This window comes from Medicago sativa, chromosome 5 (assembly GCF_051527215.1).
Source record: "Medicago sativa cultivar Bolivia chromosome 5, Bolivia_mono, whole genome shotgun sequence".
NCBI classification, from domain to species: Eukaryota; Viridiplantae; Streptophyta; class Magnoliopsida; order Fabales; family Fabaceae; genus Medicago; species Medicago sativa.
In genome coordinates, this window is record NC_140753.1 from 76,467,069 (window position 1) to 76,486,769 (window position 19,701).

The following is a 19,701-nucleotide window of genomic DNA, read 5'->3' on the forward strand; positions in this document are numbered from 1 at the left end:
TCAACCACAATGTCATTCAAATGCTACACAAAAAATGGACAGCGGCGTAAAGTATGCAACGAATGTGAAGGCATAGTGAAGTAATGCAAGAAACGAAAAACTGTAGGGTCGTTATGATTTTTATTTTTACAATTTACTTTATTTTATATTCTTTTTATTGATATATTTACCATTGATTTACTCCAATGGGCAGAATAAAGTTGTGTAGAGTGGAGTAGAGAATTAACGTCAAAAAAAAAAAGAGTGGAGTAGAGAATCATAATGGTATTTGCACAACCATCATGATAATTTTTAAGACAAATATTTTTAGAGTAGAAAAACAATAAAAAAGAAGAAAAAGAATAATAACACAATAAAAAAGGAATAATGACGTATTTCAGAGTGGGAAACGTTCATCATAATATTTACGACATTATCAAGTAGTGGTATTAGTTGTTGATTAGTAAAGTCTTATCTTACCACAAAATCCAGGTAGATAAACAAAGATGTATATACTCTACAAAGTCAAAAGCATGTAAAGTTTATTGAATTAATGTTTGAAGATAAGTTGATAGTATGACTTTTATAAAAAGATGGCTTATGAAGAAGGATCGTAGGTAATCAGCGAATTTTACAAGAATAATTTACCTTAAAACATGGTGAAACAATAAAGCAAATAATAAGCAACAAGTTATTGTTTCAACTATTTATGATCATATCCATAATATACGAAATCACTAAATCCATATAATATTTTATTTTTGGTCAAATATATAGTCTATCAGTTAGAAATTCACTTTTATAAGGTGAATAAGTGGTGTGTCTGGAGTTTGAACCCCAATCAATACATATATTATACAATGTTCTTATCAACTGAGTTAAGCTCACGAGACTTATGAAGTCCTAAGTCTTTCTTTCTATCACCGTTAGTAAATTGAAAATAAATGAGACCAACATGATTGTTTTGCAATTCCATTGTTGGGATCACCAAAGAAATGCTAGAATTGACCAACATATCACATTTCTCAGCTCACAAAGACAGAATAGGATATTTGATTAAAATATAACACATATGAAATACGTTCATTTATTGATTTGCCTATATGTCTGGGTCATGATTTAACTTCAGCGAACACGGTGAGAGAAGATGCAAGGATGAAGGGAAGATAGCATTGTTAAAAATTCTCTGTTCTCATGTATGCACCCAAATAGGACATTTATTAACATTATTTTTAAGAATCTTGATAACGAGTATTCTAAGAGCACTCCTTAACAATTACACCCTCCTGTCACTATTATAAGCAAAAATCAACATTTTGGATTCATTCATTTAATGATGTATGTGGTCTATAATAAAGACCACATACATCATTAAATGAATGAACCTACAATATTGTTTTTTGCTTATAATAGTGACCGGAGGGTGTACAAATTAATAGAAATATTTATTTATAATGTCAAATACTTCAATTTCCAAAACATTAGATACATATTTTCACGAAAATTTATTATTTAAGGTCTTTAAAGATGGTCCATAATATCATAATTAACATTTATTTATTTCTAAAATGTATTCTTTGGAGTTTACTTTTCACCTCTCTATCACAAAATATTCATGACATGAACCTTTCATTATCGTATTAGAAATTTAAAATAAACGTTGTACCAAAAAAAAAAAAGGAATTTAAAATAAACGTAAATGTAAAAACGGAAAATGTATCGAGAAAGTAACCTTACATCAATAATAACGTGGCCATTAGAGCTTAGAAGAATCATTGTCATTATACATCATCTGGATCACACCTATCTTTTTTGAGAGGATCTGGATTACCTAACTTGAAAAGAAACCATTCTAACGACGTTGGTATTTATATAATAATATTTTACAATGTCAATATCCAATTAAAATAATTTCTAAAAATAATTTATCTGAGAATGTAAATATGAAAATTTGATTATTTGCTATTTTTTTAAAAGTGTTTGGTACATAACTTGATATTTTTTTTGGTAGGTAGCGTAGCGGCTATAATTCATATTTTTCAAGATGAATAAGTGGGGTGTATGGGGTCAAACCTCAACCCCTATATATAACAATGCATGTTCCTGCCAACCGAGCTATGCTCAAGGGGATCATAACTTAATATTTTTATTTGATATTAATTAGATGTATGGTGTTCGTGAAATATTTTTCTACTTTTATATTAGTATTAAATTTATATCAATTTTCACGATTGGAAATAATAAAATTGGTTTTAAAGATGAAAAAAAATTGTTTGTCCAAAGCCAGGGTGATGGAGTAAAGTTTTGGATGCACAGCCACGTGTGTTTGCAAGTGAACAAAATCAAAATGGATAAGTCTTGTAGTGTGCCGGACTAACTTTACTTCAATTGGTAATTGATTTGAATACTTTGTTGAGAATTAATTGCTGTACAAAAGTGTTTCGTGATGTTGGGAGATATAACAGTGTGCTCTATTTTTATTTGGTATTAATTAGATGTATGGTGTTCATGAAATATTTTTCTACTTTTATATTAGTATTAAATTTATATCAATTAACACGTCTCATTGACTCGAAAATGAAGATGATTATATAATGAGTCTTTGGCACAAATAACTTCATCTAGTCATTCTTGTTTTGTTCCTCTAAGATAAAGCTACAACATTAATCATGGAGCTTTACATCCCTTTTTCTTTTATTACCGCCATGGTCTCCTTTCTTTTCCTCTTGATGTTATTCAAAATAGTTAAAAGACGTTCCACTATCAATTTACCACCAGGACCATGGACACTTCCACTCATAGGAAACATGCATCAAATTATCAGCAACTCACTTCCCCACCACTGCTTCAAAATTTTGGCAGAGAAATATGGACCTCTAATGCACTTAAAACTAGGAGAGGTATCATACATAATAGTTAGTTCACCAGAAATGGCCAAAGAGATCATGAAAACACATGACCTTGCCTTTAGTGACAGGCCAAACCTTCTTTTGCCCACAATACTTACATACAATAATACCGATATTGGATTCTCCGTATATGGAGAACACTGGAGACAACTACGAAAGCTATGTGTTATAGAGCTATTATCTGTAAAGCGTGTTGAATCATTTAGGTCTATAAGAGAAGAAGAGGTGTCAAATCTTGTTAAATCAATATCTGGAGCTGAAGGATCCATTGTTAATCTCACTCAGAAGATTTTGTCAACGATATATGGGATAACAGCACGTGCAGCTTTTGGGAAAAGGAACATACACCAAGAAGCGTACAAATTAGCAATGGAGGAAGCATTGAGCCTGTTGGGAGGTGTTTGTATTGCTGATTTGTATCCTTCTATTAAATTTCTACGATGGATGAGTAGGGCAAAGACCAAACTTGAAAAACGTCACAGAGAGCTTGATATAATATTGCAAGACATCATTGATGATCATAAAAGAATTCACATGGAAGAAAGAAAAGATGAAGATCTAGTTGATGTTCTTCTCAAGATTCAACAGGAAAGTGAGCTCTCACAACATCCCTTGACTGATGATACTTTGAAATCAGTCATCCAGGTTAGTCAACAACCAAACATGTTAATATATAAGTTTATTTTCACCGTTTAAATAAAGACTAATATATAATTTTTCATATGTTTAAACGTAAGATTTCCCGAAGCTGAAAAATAAATTATATTAATCCAATTACAGGACTTGTTCACTGGTGGTGGCGAAACATCGTCAGGGACTGTGTTATGGGCGATGTCTGAGATGGTAAAGAATCCAAAGGTGATGGAAGAAGCACAAGCTGAAGTAAGAAGAGTGTTTGATAGAAAGGGGTTTGTGGATGAGACAGAGTTGCACCAATTGATATACTTGAAGTCTGTCATCAAAGAAACATTGAGGTTGCATCCCGTTGCACCGTTGTTACTTCCAAGAGAAAGTAGGGAGAGATGCCAAATCAGTGGGTATGAGATCCCAGCTAAGACAAGGGTCATGGTTAATGCTTGGGCTATTGGAAGAGATCCAAGATATTGGGTTGAAGCTGAGAATTTCAAACCTGAGAGGTTTGTTAATAGCCCAATTGAATTCAAAGGTACAGACTTTGAATACATACCATTTGGTGCTGGAAGAAGGATGTGTCCAGGTATTGCATTTGCCTTACCCAATGTTGAGCTGCCTCTTGCTAAGTTGCTTTATCACTTTGATTGGAAGCTTCCCAATGGAATGAGCCATGAAGAACTTGATATGAGTGAATCATTTGGGCTTACTGCAGGAAGAAAACATGACCTATGCTTAATTCCTATTACACGTCGTCCTTAATATTTGTATTGCCTAAGCTAACCTGTTCACCGTGTTTAATTTCCATATACTACTTTCAGTAATAATGTGTATGATGTTCCGAATAATGATTGTGCTTGGTAATAATTTGTTGTAAATGTTTTTACTAGATGTTGTTTACACTTTTATATGATATTTGTGACAAAAATAGAATTTATGTTTGAATTAAATTGTAAACCGTTAAGTATAGTTGTTTTATATTGTATAAGACATTTAACTAGAGAGGAATCTTTCCCAAAGTTGCCAAGGAAGAAAAATTCACCTGAAACAGATGACATATGAAAAAGGATTGTAGATAATCAATTGTTACAACTTTGTAAATAAAAAGTTATTGTTATATCTTAAGAGTATTTATGATCATCTAGTACAAAAAAACCCTTTTTAAGTCGGTTAAAAAGGGCTTTTTAAGTCGGGCGCGCGTCCGACCTTATAGCTCCCGTCATAAGAAGTATTTGCCTTTTAAGTCGGATTTAACAACCGTCTTAAGGCATCATTTTGTAAGTCGGTTAGAAAGGACTTTTTAAGTCGGGCACGTGTCCGACCTAACAGCTCCCGTCATAAGAAGTATTTGATTTTTAAGTCAGATCTAACAACCGCCTTAAGGCATCATATTAACTTCTTAAGTCGCTCGATTTTAACAGACTTAAAAAAAAATTATTTTTTTTTTTAAAAATTAGCATGCATGCAGATTATGCACCATTTTTTTTTTTTCCTGCAACCATTTTTTTTTCCACTGCGTACATGCAGAATTTTTTTTTTTTTTATTGACAGAATACATTCAGAATATCTAATGTCACTAACTTGTAGTAATAGAAAGATACATTGAAGGGTAAACCATAACCAAAATTCACATGTACTAATTAAATAAGACCATAGAACTATAATGTCATACGAATGTAAATAGTTACTGCAGTGGCAGAGTAAAGAACATGTCTCGCACTAAGCTAAAAAACTCAAAACAAGGAACACTAAGCTAAAACCCCAACTGCTAAAAAAAACCCGTCTCGCACTATGATGGCTCCGTGTTTGCTTCAATAAGTTCCATAATCAAATTTACACAGCGTTCTTGAACACATCCTTTTGAAAGGGAGTTGAATCCGCAAATATCTGAATAAATTAATGATGACATAATTTTAGTTTATCAAATAAACATGTAAAAATAAAATTAGAACATATTTAATACATAAGATATCAAATATGATCAAATGTGACCGTTTCGTCGATAAATACTATTCAAAATAGAAGATATTTAATACAGAAACGCCACAAATATGATAGATGAAGCAGTAGCATGTGTAAATAACTTATAGTGGGGTAAAACCATATTACTTTATTATGCTTTCGCACCTGTTGTAGCTTATTATAACCTTCCAAAGCTCTACAATAATAAATACTTAATCGTTAAACTTATATCAATAAAACATGTCACATTTCATGTACAATAAATAAATTGAATACTTACGAATCAACAATGGCTAATATTTTTTTGGCTAAAGTGCAACTTTGGCCCCCTATCTTTCAAAAAGTTGCGATTTTGGCCCCCTAACTTTGAAAACTACAATTTTGGCCCCCCATGTTTAGGGAAATATGCTCTTTTTACCCCCTAACATAAGGCAAATATGTCTTTTGACCCCTTATCTTTTCAAAATGTTGCGATTATGACCCCTTATCTTTTCAAAATGGCCCCTTTTTTTGGACACGTGTCGCCTTCTCAGCAGTTTTCAAAGTTAGGGGGCCAAAATTGTAGTTTTCAAAGTTAGGGGGTCAAAATCGCAACTTTTTGAAAGATAAGGGGCCAAAGTTGCACTTTAACCTATTTTTTTATCTGCCGGCTTCTTTCCTAATGAACATAGAAAGGTTACCTCGCGCTTCATGTGATTAATTATGAGCAAATGCCAGTGATGACTACAAGGGTAGTAAACAATTAAATTATTTGTAAAATTCAAATATCTATATTACAAGTGATTGGATATAAAGAGAAAAAAAATTACTTGTTAAAGTAAGGAGCTAGGTACAAATCCTTTTTATTATGGTCCATGTGTTTCGAATGTAGGTTTGAACACTAACATGGTCATTTTGACTAAGTGTAATACGGATCAAGAAATCCGTACATTCCACTTTTGCCTACTTCAACACAACGACGGTGTAGATACCTAAGATAGTGAAACAAAATTACATTATAAATAAAATTAAGTAATTGAATGACCGTTAAATTTACAAACAAAATATACTTACGTCAGCCACACTTGCAAAATAGTCAAGTGTAATTCTTTTTACCCAAAACACAAGTCCATGATATCGTCCCTCGGTAGCTCAATATCAATCCCACTATGTTCAACCTTAAACTTCAAAGCTTGTTCCATATACATTGCCCTCACTATCAATTTTTGACAAATAGGTTCCGACTTTTTTGGTGGAACATCAACTTTCATAGGTATATCAACATCCTAAACCATTATGATAAAAGATTACACAAGTCTAAATAGTACCAAGTGTAAATAGTGATAGACATAAATATAATAAATACCTTATTCTCAATAACTCGTAAAAGTCCTTTCGGCCATTTAATGAAAGTGTTGACGGCCTCAGCAATTGTTGTCACCTCATCATCAGTGGGCATAGGTACTTGAGCCTTTGCATCTATCACCTTGATAACAACCTAGTTGGCCCTAGGTTGTACACATTATCATGTGCCACCACATTACTGCTTCAATCAATATACAATTCACACTCTTCTAGGATATCCTCTTCATCATCTGGCGTCTGTGGAACAATAGAGCAACTACCCTTTGTGCTAACATGTTGAGTGATATTAGGAGAATATATTGGGAAATTTTGATTTTGTTGAGAGTTAAGAGACTGAAGCACGTCATGTGTAATCTTCTTAGTTAAAGTTGTTAGTTGGGCATCATTGATAACAGAAGGGGTGGAATGAGATTTTGATCCAAAGTATTCTCGAATTCCCACCCCTCAACCAACAGCACAAACACGACCATGGTGTTCATGTTGCCTAAGGGCTTTCACCATTCACCAAGATGTCCTCACGTCCATTTCGCACAAATCCGTCGACACTAGAGAATCCTACAACATCAAATTTATCATTAAATTTAATATGCATAACTGTCCTGCAACCTATGTTCAGTCAATTTTTCTTTGGGCAATGTGACCCATATCATGAAAACACAATTTGGCATTCTATTATTTGATGTTTTCTCAATCAGAAAATTCAATTCAAAGCTATATGGATTGGTGAACCTTTTTAATACACACAAGACTGAAATGAAACTATGCATAAGAATGACAATGACATAATACAATTTTGTATATATCTATAATAACCAATTCAGAACAAGAAAATTGTAGCTCGCATGTTTCAGGGTCCAATACAAATCCACATGTTCCCCTATAGTTTTGCTGATCAGAATAGTTTCAATGATATTTTCAAAGCTATACCGACATAAAAATGGAAGAAAATTAAAGAGAAGAACATAAATTATGAAGAAAATAGAAAATGAAGATTGCAGACCTGTAGATAAGGGTCCTAAGATATGACAATGAATATGGTGGAGGAAGATTGGATATTAAGCCTATATATGTATAAAAGCGATGGTGTTATTTGTATAGAGGTTGTTATGCCTAATTTCCCCCCTTTTTATTGTGAGTGTATATGAACATCACTTAAAAGAATACTTAGTATGTGACTTTCTATATTTACATGTCATACGATGTTTCATTCTAACATGACTAATCAAAGGTAAACACTTGTCTGCACTACACTACAATGACATCAACCGTCACCATTATATTAAAGAAATATTGGACATGAACTAAAGTTAGTAAACAATTTTAGTTGATTTAAATCCAACTTTACTTTAAGAAAACCAAACCACTTTATCCAACAAAAAATAAATCAATTCCATGAGCTAACACTAAATAGAAATCAATTCCAACTTTACAGGTCTAATGGAGCTCCAGGTGGTTGGAGTGCCAGAGGTGGACAAGGAATGGTATAAAACTTACTACTTTTTCTTACTTAATTTGACCATGATCTGGCTATTCAATTCAAATCTATCCCTCTTTCAATTTTGTTTTATAGCATTGCTTATCATGTATTTGTCTAGCTGTTCAGAATCTGATAGTCCTATAGCTAAAATTGAGTGAGGGATAAATCAAATTTGAAATAAAGCTTTTCATCTTAAGTGATAGAGCTATAGGCTGGACTTTTTGATGAATTATGAGGCCTTAATAAAAAAAATGACCCAATGCTCTAACAATAAGAAATCACTTTTTTTCCATATATAGGAAAAGTGAACTACCAAACAATGTCACCCACGATATCTCAATGTTCAGTAAATAAGCATAAATAAATGATGTGAACACTCTAATAGTAATACTAAAAAGAATTGAACTGTTGGAGCGTAGACAAATTATCCTTAGTCCTTACCTTTATTATCTTATAAATATGAATGTGAAAGAGAACAAACACTTTAGCAGCAATGTACCCTAAATTAATCAAGCAATAACCAACAATTTCAAAATGGATAATCAAATAGACGATATATATTTAATTATAATACAACTCTATGAGAAGGACCAACTGTATCACAATATGACAATATCTATGCTTATCTCAGAGTCAGAATGAGTTTCTAAAAGCAGAAACCTAAATGAACTACCCCCAACACTTACTCATTGAAGGAAAAAAGCAATAAATTAAGGAAGAAGCTACCCTTTGACCTTAGCTACCCCTTAGGAAAAAAATAAATGAATTAAATGAACTATGATTTTTGTCTTAAAATGAAATGCAAATAAAACCGAAGCTATGCTTTGGCCATAGCATTACAATATCGCTCTCTTCGCCTTATGTGGTTTTATCATATCTAGCATCTTGATTTATCCTATGAAAAACATGTTTCTTGTTAGCCATCATTGAGCTTGTTGGGGTACTTCACAGTTGGATCTCCACTCAACACATTCATGGTGATGAGTTTTAAGCTAAGACCTAAAACACCTAAGCAGAGATTAATCTAGTTAGTGGAAATACTATGTGTAGCCAATGGGGTGCCAAAGGTCCTAATTACGTGCCTTCCAACCAAAAAAAGTGAGTGAATATTTTTGGAGGCCTAAAGTAATAACTTCAGCATATGCTTTCTCATAGGAACTTAAGTATGAATGATTCTAGAAAACGAGTTCACACTTGTGCATTGTTTTGTGCAGAATCCATACACATTGGGTGAACCCTGTGGATCAAGTAGTGGACCAGCAAGCAAATTTGGTGGCTGAGTCACTTGGTACTGAAACCGATGGCTCCATTTTATGCCCTCCATTTGGTGGTTGTGTCACTTAGTAGTCAGCACCAAACCAACGGTGGGCTCACTAGTAGAGCAGGTGTAGTTCCAATGATGATGGTGTCCTTAACTTCTCTAGCAAGTGCACTAAGTGTGAATTACAATGAGCATACATGCCCTCAGGTAGACTCCATCGTGGCTGGGGAAGTACACAAAGTAACCATGAATGACAAAACAATTCCATCTACTCTGCTTCACATGCATTTTCATGATTGCTTCATAAGGGTATGCTATGAATCACATAATTAGTATGTAGTACTACTATATAGTCACAAGTAGATTGATACGGTTATTAATTAGTAACATGTTATATATTATATGGTTTGTTAATTTATGAAGGGGTGTGATTAATTATGTTTAGTAGGTAAGTGAATCAAAAAACTAGTTTTAACAAAAAACAAGATATCATTAACCACCTGCTAAATGAAATTAATCACATGTTTAAGTTGTGTCAACCATTTGTTTCATGTGTGAACACTAATATATGGTGTCTCATATATTTGTCAAAAAATATATCTAAGTAACATTTCTGTTTTTTTACTATATGAATTCTAAGAATACATTTTTTAACAAATCCTCTTCAATTACTTAAAATTCAAATGGATCGCACTAACAAATTTTGATTTGGGGTGTGATTGGCATTAGTCTGGAGGGCCAACTTGGGTAGTACCAAAAGGAAGAAAGGATGGTAGAATCTCAAAGTTTACTGAAACAAGACAATTGCCAGAAAAAGTAGTAAATTCTACACCTTTCCTTGTTCAAATCAAACACATAAATTCATGGTTATTATCCAGATAATTATTTTCACTATTCTTAATCCCAAACTTGATAGAAATCAAAACCATCAAACCCTATAATTATCAATTTCATCAAATCAATTCAATGACATGACAGTTTCAGTAAACCCTAATACCCAAATGATAGAACAAATTCTAAAAGATTAAAAAGAATAAAAATACCTTTGTTTGAGAAGAGAAGGAGTGACGGAGGGTTTGATGACAACAGCAAGTGACAGTAGCGAGTGACAGACAGAGGGAGTGAGTGACGGAGGTTCGATGACAGCAGTGAATGGCGGAGGTTCCAGAGAGAATGATGGCGGTGATCGATGGCGGTGATCGATTGAGAAAGAAAGGTTCACAGAGAGAGGAAGATCGATTGAGGTTCACAGAGAGAGAAAGTGAGAAATACTTTTTATGTAACTATTAATTTAAATAATAAATTTAATTTAACTTAATAAAATTAATTAAATTATTAAATTAAATTAATAAATAAATGAGGAAAAAAATGAGGGAAATTTTTTATTTTGACAAAAAAAAGAGTGGAAAATCCTTAGGTTGGGTGGTCAACGGACCGACTTAAGAAAAAGACTTCTTAAGTCAGTTGGTCAACCTGTGACTTAGAAAATTTATTAAAAAATAATTTCTTTTCAATATTCTATCAACCTTAAGTCGGGTACCCTTATAACCGACTTAAGGAAATTTAAAAGAATTGCGAAACTGCCACCGCGTCACTTCTTAAGACGGGTGGCAGAGCGAACCGACTTAAGCACGAATCTAAAAAGTATTTTTTGTACTAGTGATACTCATAATTTACAAAATTGCTAAATACACCATATAAAATTTTACGAAGTAGTCTTCCTTTCTGTTACTAATTCTTAAATAAGTGAGTATTAGAAATCTTATCTTAATCTTAATCATAATCTTAATTTTAATCTTATCTTAATCTTAATATATATAAATATATAAAATGTTATACAGTCTCCAATCAACCCTGATTAACCCTAATCCCGCCCTTTTTTTCTGGGAATATTTTTATGAAAAAAAGGGTTTGCAAGGAATTGAATAATCCCGCCCTTTTTTCTGGGAATATCAATCTATATATAAAAGTTGCCCCAAGCAAACAATTTCGCCCTAATTTTACCTAAGCCCTAATGATTATAATTACTATTTTACCCTATTCCAAACTTTAATTATGAAAAACAAAAAGAAAAATAGGGCTTTTCATCTGTTTCCGCTGCAAACACATTTGTTTCCGCTAAACCCTAACTGATTTACCCTAATCCAAATTTTAATTATCTATTTTTATCTATAAAAGTTAACCGAAAGGTTATTTTAGCCCTAATTTTAACCTAAATCCTATTGCCTAAATTTACTGTTTTAACCCTATTAACCTTATTTTTTTGTTGAAATAAATCGGACCAAATCTCCTGTTTCCTATTAACCCTATTTTTTTGTTGAAACAGATTGGACCTAATCTCCTATTTCCCTATTAACCCTATTTTTTTGTTGAAACAAATCGGCCACATCACACCTAATCTCCTATTTTCTTGAACAAAACAAATCGGCCCTAATTTTCACACCTTTTACTAAGGGTGTGGTTATCATGCATAAGCCATAACTTATGCACCATGCATAAGTCCTGCATAAGTCCAGCTCATTAACACCTAGTCCAACAAAACTGCTTTCTACACCCCAGAAAAAACCAAACGCGTAACAACAAAACATAACAAGTAACAAACTCCCACCACCGTCGTTCACCATCAATCTTCCGTCACTGTCGTTCACCATCAAGGTGTATATAAGGAACATTATTTAACTGAGTAAGTGCTGAAGTAGCGGATGTGTGCATAACGAACACCGTGTGTGTTATAGTCTGATCAACAAACATGTATTGAACACAACAATCCTAGAGTACCAAGTCATGACATAGGAAAAAGAAAAAACTATGAAGTATTCCACTTGTGTCATATCTCTAAGGTTTGGAGAAATACAATTTATCCCCTTAATTTTGCTCTTGTATTGTTTGGAAGACAAGAACTTAAGGCGTACAGTAAAAACTTATTGTTCTTAAATGATGACATTCTATTTTGTTAAATTGGAAGCTTGACACTTGCATTGTAAATAAATAAAGGGGAAAACTTGAAAACTGTGAATTTGAAGAAGTGAAGGATTGAAGAAAATGGACTGAGTGCAGAGGCAAAACTGCAGGAAGTTAAGAAGTATGTTAATGATGTTTGGATTTATGTTTATTGTGATTGATAGTTTTGATGAATTGAAACAAACTTCAGGGTATGGATTACTGAAACCATAAGTATAGTTTAATGGTTTTGATAGGCATGTATGTGAAACCAAGATAATTGTGTAATGGTTTTTAATGAAATTATTATTGTTAGATGGTTTTGAATAATGATTAAGATGTTATACACTGAAATTATTACTGAAACCATAATTATGGTTTAATGGTTTTGATAGTCTTCTATGCGAAACCAAAATAATTGTCTAATGGTTTTGCTATGGGTATGGTTTCTATGAGTTGTACTCCAAAACCATTTTGCTGTGGAAATGGTTTCTGTGAGTTGTACTCCAAAACCATTAGATGTACTTAATGGTTTTGAATTTTCTTTTTCATCAATTCACAGCAAGAAACAGGGCCGGCCCATAGCCCGTCGAGGCTGGGCGACGACACCGGGCCTCCAATTTTTTGGGGCCCAAAATATTTTTTTTTTTATATGTAAGACACAAAAATAATGGTTATATATCTATCAAAAGCAATTTATTTCAGTCTGTACAGCTTGCTTTAGTGGCGTGGCTATTTTTTGTTGAGTGTGAGGTCATGTGTTCAAGACCCACCAAAGTGAGATTTATAATATTTTTTTTAAATGGCTTATTTATTTTTTTTGGGGCCCGGAATTTAATTTTTTTTGCATCCCTTATAAAATTAAAACCGGGCCTATGAATTTGTTAAGACGGCCCTGGCAAGAAACCTTCGTCGGAGAAGACAGAGGAGACGAATCCGCTGAATCGGAGAAGACAGAGGTGCACAAACCCTAAATTCTTTCTCTCTCTTACAATTTCTAGATCAACCGTCAACTTTTTCTAGAAATTGTCAAGAACACTATGAACACCATCAAGAACAGTTTTCCAGAAACGCAATACATATGAACACATAAACACAAAACTGAATTTACACCATTCAAACATCACAAATTACTTGAACTCTCCTTTCAATAACTCGTTTTCGGATCCGTTTTCTTTCAACAACAACACTGTTTCAACACAAAAATTCCAGCAACGATTTATCACAAAACAAGATCAAATCTGAAGCGAAAACAACACAATTCCGACTTGCACAGAAACCGAGAACGGAAGGCGGAAGACAGATTCAACCGGATCGGAGTAGTGAGAGGTGTAATCGAGCCGGATTCCAGCAACGGCGGTGGGGAACAGAGTTGACGGCGGTGGAAGAACGGAAGTGACGGCGATGTGGTGGACGGAGGATGGAGGGTGTGGTGGAGGTGGTCGGTTTAGAGAGGAAGAGCTGAAGCTGCGATCTGATTGTGATGCAAAACAACAGTAAAGAGCTGAAGCACAAGATTATAACATGTGTCCCTGATCTGATGGTTGTGATATGTTTATGCATGGTGCATAAGGAAAGGACTTATGCACCATAACTTTTGCCCTTTTACTAAACGGAGTCCATCCTATAACAGTTTCCTCCTATTTTGTTTCCAACACAAAAATCATACAAATAAAATTGATAAACATAAAAAAAGAAAAATCTATTTTGCTGATTAGCTACATTCCTATAACAAAACTCTATTTTGCTGATAAACAGATAAACATAAAAAAAAAATCATTTGCTACTAAACAAATAAACATAAAAAAAAAAATCATTTGCTACTATTAACATATTGCTCCTATTAACTCCTATTAACATATTGCTCCTATTAACTCTATTAACTCTATTGCTCCTATTAACTCTATTGCTCCTATTAACTCCTATTAACATATTGCTCCTATTAACTCTATTGCTCCTATTAACTCTATTTTGCGTAAATAACTCCTATTAACATATTGCTCCTATTTTTTTGGAAGACAAAAATCATTTGCTGCTAAACAGATAAACATAAAAAATAAAAAACAAATCACTCCTATTAACAGATTGTTCCTATTTTGTTTGCACCCTAAGAATCGTTTCCTACTAAACAGATAATCATAAAAAAAAACAAATCAATCCTATTATTTCCTTTAAACAGATCGCTCCTATCCTTTCCAACCTAATTATCCTATTTTTGTTGAAAAACAAAACAAAAATTTGCGTGAGTATGCAATGTTTCATCTTTTGACAAATCCTTTCTTTTTCCGTTAATAAATTTGAGAAAAGCAATGTTTCATTTGCGTGAGTATGCAGATCCTTTCTTTTTCCATTCTATTTCCTGATCATTTGTTCTTCTCCCACTATCTCTTCAATTCTCATCCTTCCCATTCTATGAAACGCCATCATGATGAAGAAATATCTCATGTTTTCTTCTGACACTGATTTATATCTCTATTTTCTAATTATTACTTTTGTAATTTCTCTTTGGCATCGACTTTTCAGATCGATTGGAGAAATATTTTGGTAGTACGAATGATAGATTTTGAGATAAAGAATTTAGGCATTTTTCATGAGTAATGGATTCTAAATATTTTTTTTAGCTCATTTGAATCAATATGTTCTGTTTCTCACTGCCATACCTTTTTTAAATTGTGATGCACAAATCCTTTTTATTTTATTTTTTTCATATTTGTTCTGATTCAAACAATTTTGTTGTTTCTCTTATTGTTTTTTGGAAATGTGATAGGTGAGTGAATTGATATATTGATAGGTTGCTCAATATCTCCAAAAAGGGATGCTCATATAGAGTATGGAATCCTTTGATTTTGGTAGAAGGATGGCTGTTAAGAAAGAAATAGAGAAAACAGAAAATGCACGGCAATCAAATGCACTTTTTGATGATAGCTTTAGCTTTCTTATATAAGCAACCTTGCTTGGGAATACAGTGAGTTTTTTCTTACTTTACTGGATTACAATCACTTTATTTCCTTATGATGTATAATTTTGTATAATGCAATACAACTCTAGCTAGATGAAAATTGATTGTGTTACGTGTTTTACATCTTCTTCATCGTTATAAATGGTATTACTATTATAGTACTAGCATGAAGTCTGCTTAGTGCTCAAATGTAGGGATCTGATGAGTGGTTGGAGTAAGTCGATGAATGATGATGATGGCTGATGGTTGATTGTAACCTCTTAGGTTGATGTGCATTGCAGGTACCAAAGTTGTTTCCATTCTGCAAATACCCAACGTTACTTTCTTTTTAGTGTATTTTTTGTGCCTTTTTCTCTTTACCTCTCTATATAGCCCTCAATCTCTTCTGTTATGTGGTTTCATTTAGCATGAAAAGTCTCATGAGCTAATTTTCATTTGGTTTTCTTTGTTAGGGATTGCTAACATATTGACTCAGTATTTTAGGGAATTATTACATCCTCCAATTGAGGTATTTTTCTACAACATTGCTATTATCCCATTTTTAAAAATATATTAATTAGCTTAAATGCAGAATTTTCCAATTTTTTCCTTTCAATGTTGCTAAAGAATATATTTTATTTGGTTGCTAAAGAATATATTTTATTTGACGGGGACTACAATGCAAACCATTAACCTAAATAATATATTTTATTTATTTGATGGGTACTACAATATTAACCTAACACAATGATGTTGAGTTTGCTTATGCTATGCAGGATATTTAGATCACTATTGAAATTTGATTGTTGTGTCACTTATGGCTTGCTTTGTATCAAGGTACTTTTTTTTTTGTGTAGCAGGATTTACACAAGACATAGTCATGTAGATTAAATCATTTGCTTATTTTTTTTTTCCTTCTACTCTTCTCTTTAGTTTATATATTCACTTTTGTTTTCAGTTTTTCTAAGTTGATTTTGTTATACTCCTATAAACCATACTCATTTGATCCACTTTATTTTGCAGAATGGTTTGTAAGCATTAGGAGTTTTCTTACCTTTACCATTAGAGGACACTCAATTACATTGGTTTGCTCACTGACCAATTAATATCTTGGCTCTTATGTCTATTTTCTTATAGTTTAATAGTAGTTTAATGAAAAAGATGTCTTCTTATTTATGTCTTCTTATCTACGTCTTCTTATATATTCTTATTTATGTATTCTAATTTATGTTGTGATATGGTGGTTCATTAATTATATGGTTGAGCAAAATGTATATCAATTTCTTGACCACATTCAATTTATTGTGTCATGGGAATGAAGTTGCAGGAAAAATCGAATTGCTTATGAAGTTGCACTAAAGAAATGCTTGGAGGATAAAATGCACTCCAAAGACCGAAAGAATGTGTTACATGTTCAATGAGGATAAGTAATAAAGTATATGATGCACCAAAAACAAAATTAATAAATAAAGTATATCATTTGTAAATAACAAAAAACTATCAACATTGATATTCATAGATCAGTTTCCGTTAATTGTTTCATTTGCAATGACTATCAACGAAAGCCAAGGTTAGCCACTAAAAAATGTTGGTGTCTATTTACCTTCTCCTGTTTTTTCACATGGACAGTTGTATGTTGCAATATCAAGGCTTACTTCAAGAGATGGTTTGAAGATCTTGATAAATTATGAAGACGGTGACGATACCAATGTTACGTCGAATGTGGTTTATAAAAAAGTTTTTTGTAATGTGTAGTACTTCGTTGTATAATATATTTTTTCTGACATATGTTCATTTTAAAGGTATTAGCAAACTGTCAAACTTTTTGTGTTAAACGACTCATGCTATTTCAATATTATGTTATATTCGCAGAGTAGATGTTTCATTATAAAATGAACTACCATCGCACTTTTATATTATTTTTTATTTCATTGTCAATTATTACTATTGATATGACCCGTGCGAAAGCACGGGTCGATGGTCTAGTTTTTATGAAAAAAAGGGTTTGCAAGGAATTGAACCAGGTACTCCCGCCCTTTTTTTTCTGGGAATATTTTTATGAAAAAAGGGTTTGCAAGGAATTGAATAATCCCGCCCTTTTTTCTGGGAATATTTTTATGAAAAAAAGGGTTTGCAAGGAATATTTTTATGAAAAAAAGGGTTTGCAAGGAATTGAACCATGTACATTTTTATGAAAAAAAGGGTTTGCAAGGAATTGAACCATGTACTATATGGCACCACTTCGTAACTTTTACCACTAGGCCACAACCATTTTTTTGAAATATTGTTGCTTCTAAAATAGATATGTAAGGCCTTTTTTTAAGCCACTAACACCTTGGCGGTTCCTTTTCCAATAGCAATTACTTTTTTATTATTGGCGGTTTCTTCTATATTTTTCCCAATTACTACATAGCAGTTCCTTTTCTTATTTTTTTTTCCTTTCTTATAACAACTTCTTTTCATTATTCTTTTTTTTTCTTTCTGTAACAACAACATATCAATTTCATATATTATTTTTTTGGTGCAAACTTTTGTCTATTATTTTCTTTTGATTACAATGTTCACTATGAATTATCATTTTAATTGTGTTGATATTCACTTTTGATTACTTCAGCTGAATGATACTTATATATGAAACTCTATAAAAACCCGTGCATCGCAGGTTAGAGTCTAGTTTAAGTTAAAAAGCAGCGATTGGTATACTGCAATTCCATTGTTGGGTTCACAAAGGAAAAAAAAGAAAGATCAATAATTAAAAATACTCCATTTTCTTAAACATTTTGGAAATTGCCAAGGAAGAAATTCACCTGAAACAGATGACATATGAAGAAGGATTGTAGATAATCAATTTCACCTAAATGACTTACCTTAAAATAGAGAGCAACAGTAAGGAAATACTAAGCAACCAGTTATTGTTACAACTTTGTAAAAAAAAAAGTTATTGTTATATCTTAAGAGTATTTATGATCATACTCATAATTTACAAAATTGCTAAATACACCATATAAAATTTTATGAAATAGTCTTCCTTTCTGTTAGTAATTCTAAAATAAGTGAGTATTAGAAATTTAAGTTAAATGAAAGCAGCGATTGGTATTGCAATTCCATTGTTGGGATGGGATCACCAAGGAAATGCTAGAATTGACCATCATATCACATATTCACATTTCTCGGTTCACAAAGGAAAAAAAGAAAGATCAATGATTAAAAATACTCCATTTTCTTAAACATTTTGGAAATATGTACCCACGACAAATAATAGTCTTGTCGTTCCTTTCTTAATTTGTCTAAAATATGTATGCTTGAGTTATGGTTTAACTTCAACGAACACATTGAGTGAATAATATAAGAGCGCTTAGATGGAAAGGCACGAGTCTCTCAACTAAGGTATTGAACATATAGCAACGTTAAAACTCTTAGAAAGAGTTTGCCATCCAGTTTAGTCCCACAAGACTTGAGGGAATAGTCTCATAGTTATGCGTGGATGATTGTGTATTTTTAAAACATGAGTGGAGGGAGTTGTAATATCATTATCATTAAAGGGATGAAAGAGTAATTTACTCTAAATAAAACTATCATGTACTCTATTAGTTCCATTAGTCTATCTATTGATAAATATGCTAAAAGAGTTAAATATTCAATATCATAATCCTAATGATCAGTTTTTAACCTAATTAAGAATTTGTTACATACATGTTGTTTTAATATTTTATACCTTCCGATTCTCAAATAAAAGGGTATGTTAATTTGAAGTTTCGTCGAGATGTAAGTGAAATTTGACCTAGAATATTTTTAAACAAGTTTTTTAGGTGAACACTCTGATACCATAAATTTTTTGCAGGTATGTTATTCAACATTCTTCTTGATCAAGAATTATTCTATCAAGGAATTGAACTCGATTCTCTTGTTGAGTATACATTTTTGTTAATTAGTATAAATAGGGCTCATTACCAAGTGTTTTGGCATTCAAAAAATATTGAGAAAACTAGAGTTTGTTTCTTTCACTACCTTTCCTTCCGTTCCTGAGCCAGATTCCTTAGCTGTTATATAATATCTTGATTGCCATAAAAAATAACCCCTGAAGACTAACAATTGGACTTAACAAGAGGCACATGCAGGGACGGAGCCAGAAAAAAATATTGAGGGTGGCGGAAATATATCACATAATAAACAAAATTAACAAATAATTAGTCTCTATTATTAATAATTGTATAAAATTTAATTTTAATAAAAACATAAATTAAATTTCCTTCGAAGTTGC

At 32.4% G+C, this 19,701-nt stretch overlaps 1 protein-coding gene, 1 long non-coding RNA gene and 1 pseudogene across 3 annotated transcripts; 2 read left to right on the forward strand and 1 right to left on the reverse strand.

Moving 5' to 3' along the window:
- The first annotated feature begins 2,390 nt into the window (after nt 1-2,390).
- Nucleotides 2,391-4,468, forward strand: LOC146925135 (cytochrome P450 71D10-like). Its single transcript, XM_085710095.1, has 2 exons — nt 2,391-3,533; nt 3,669-4,468. The coding sequence occupies exons 1-2, from the start codon at nt 2,649-2,651 to the stop codon at nt 4,278-4,280; spliced, it is 1,497 nt and encodes a 498-aa protein (XP_085566221.1). The 5' UTR covers nt 2,391-2,648; the 3' UTR covers nt 4,281-4,468.
- A 667-nt stretch (nt 4,469-5,135) lies between these two features.
- On the reverse strand, nt 5,136-7,325 carry LOC146925136 (uncharacterized; annotated as a pseudogene). Its single transcript, XR_015011210.1, has 7 exons — nt 6,826-7,325; nt 6,534-6,745; nt 6,290-6,451; nt 6,113-6,203; nt 5,761-5,777; nt 5,646-5,676; nt 5,136-5,405 (listed from the first exon to the last, which is right to left on the reverse strand). The product of XR_015011210.1 is annotated as an uncharacterized LOC146925136 (transcript).
- A 7,945-nt stretch (nt 7,326-15,270) lies between these two features.
- LOC146925137 (uncharacterized) lies at nt 15,271-16,679 on the forward strand. Its single transcript, XR_015011017.1, has 5 exons — nt 15,271-15,467; nt 15,656-15,742; nt 15,914-15,969; nt 16,217-16,277; nt 16,464-16,679. It is a non-coding gene; the product is annotated as an uncharacterized LOC146925137 (long non-coding RNA).
- Nucleotides 16,680-19,701: the final 3,022 nt, after the last annotated feature.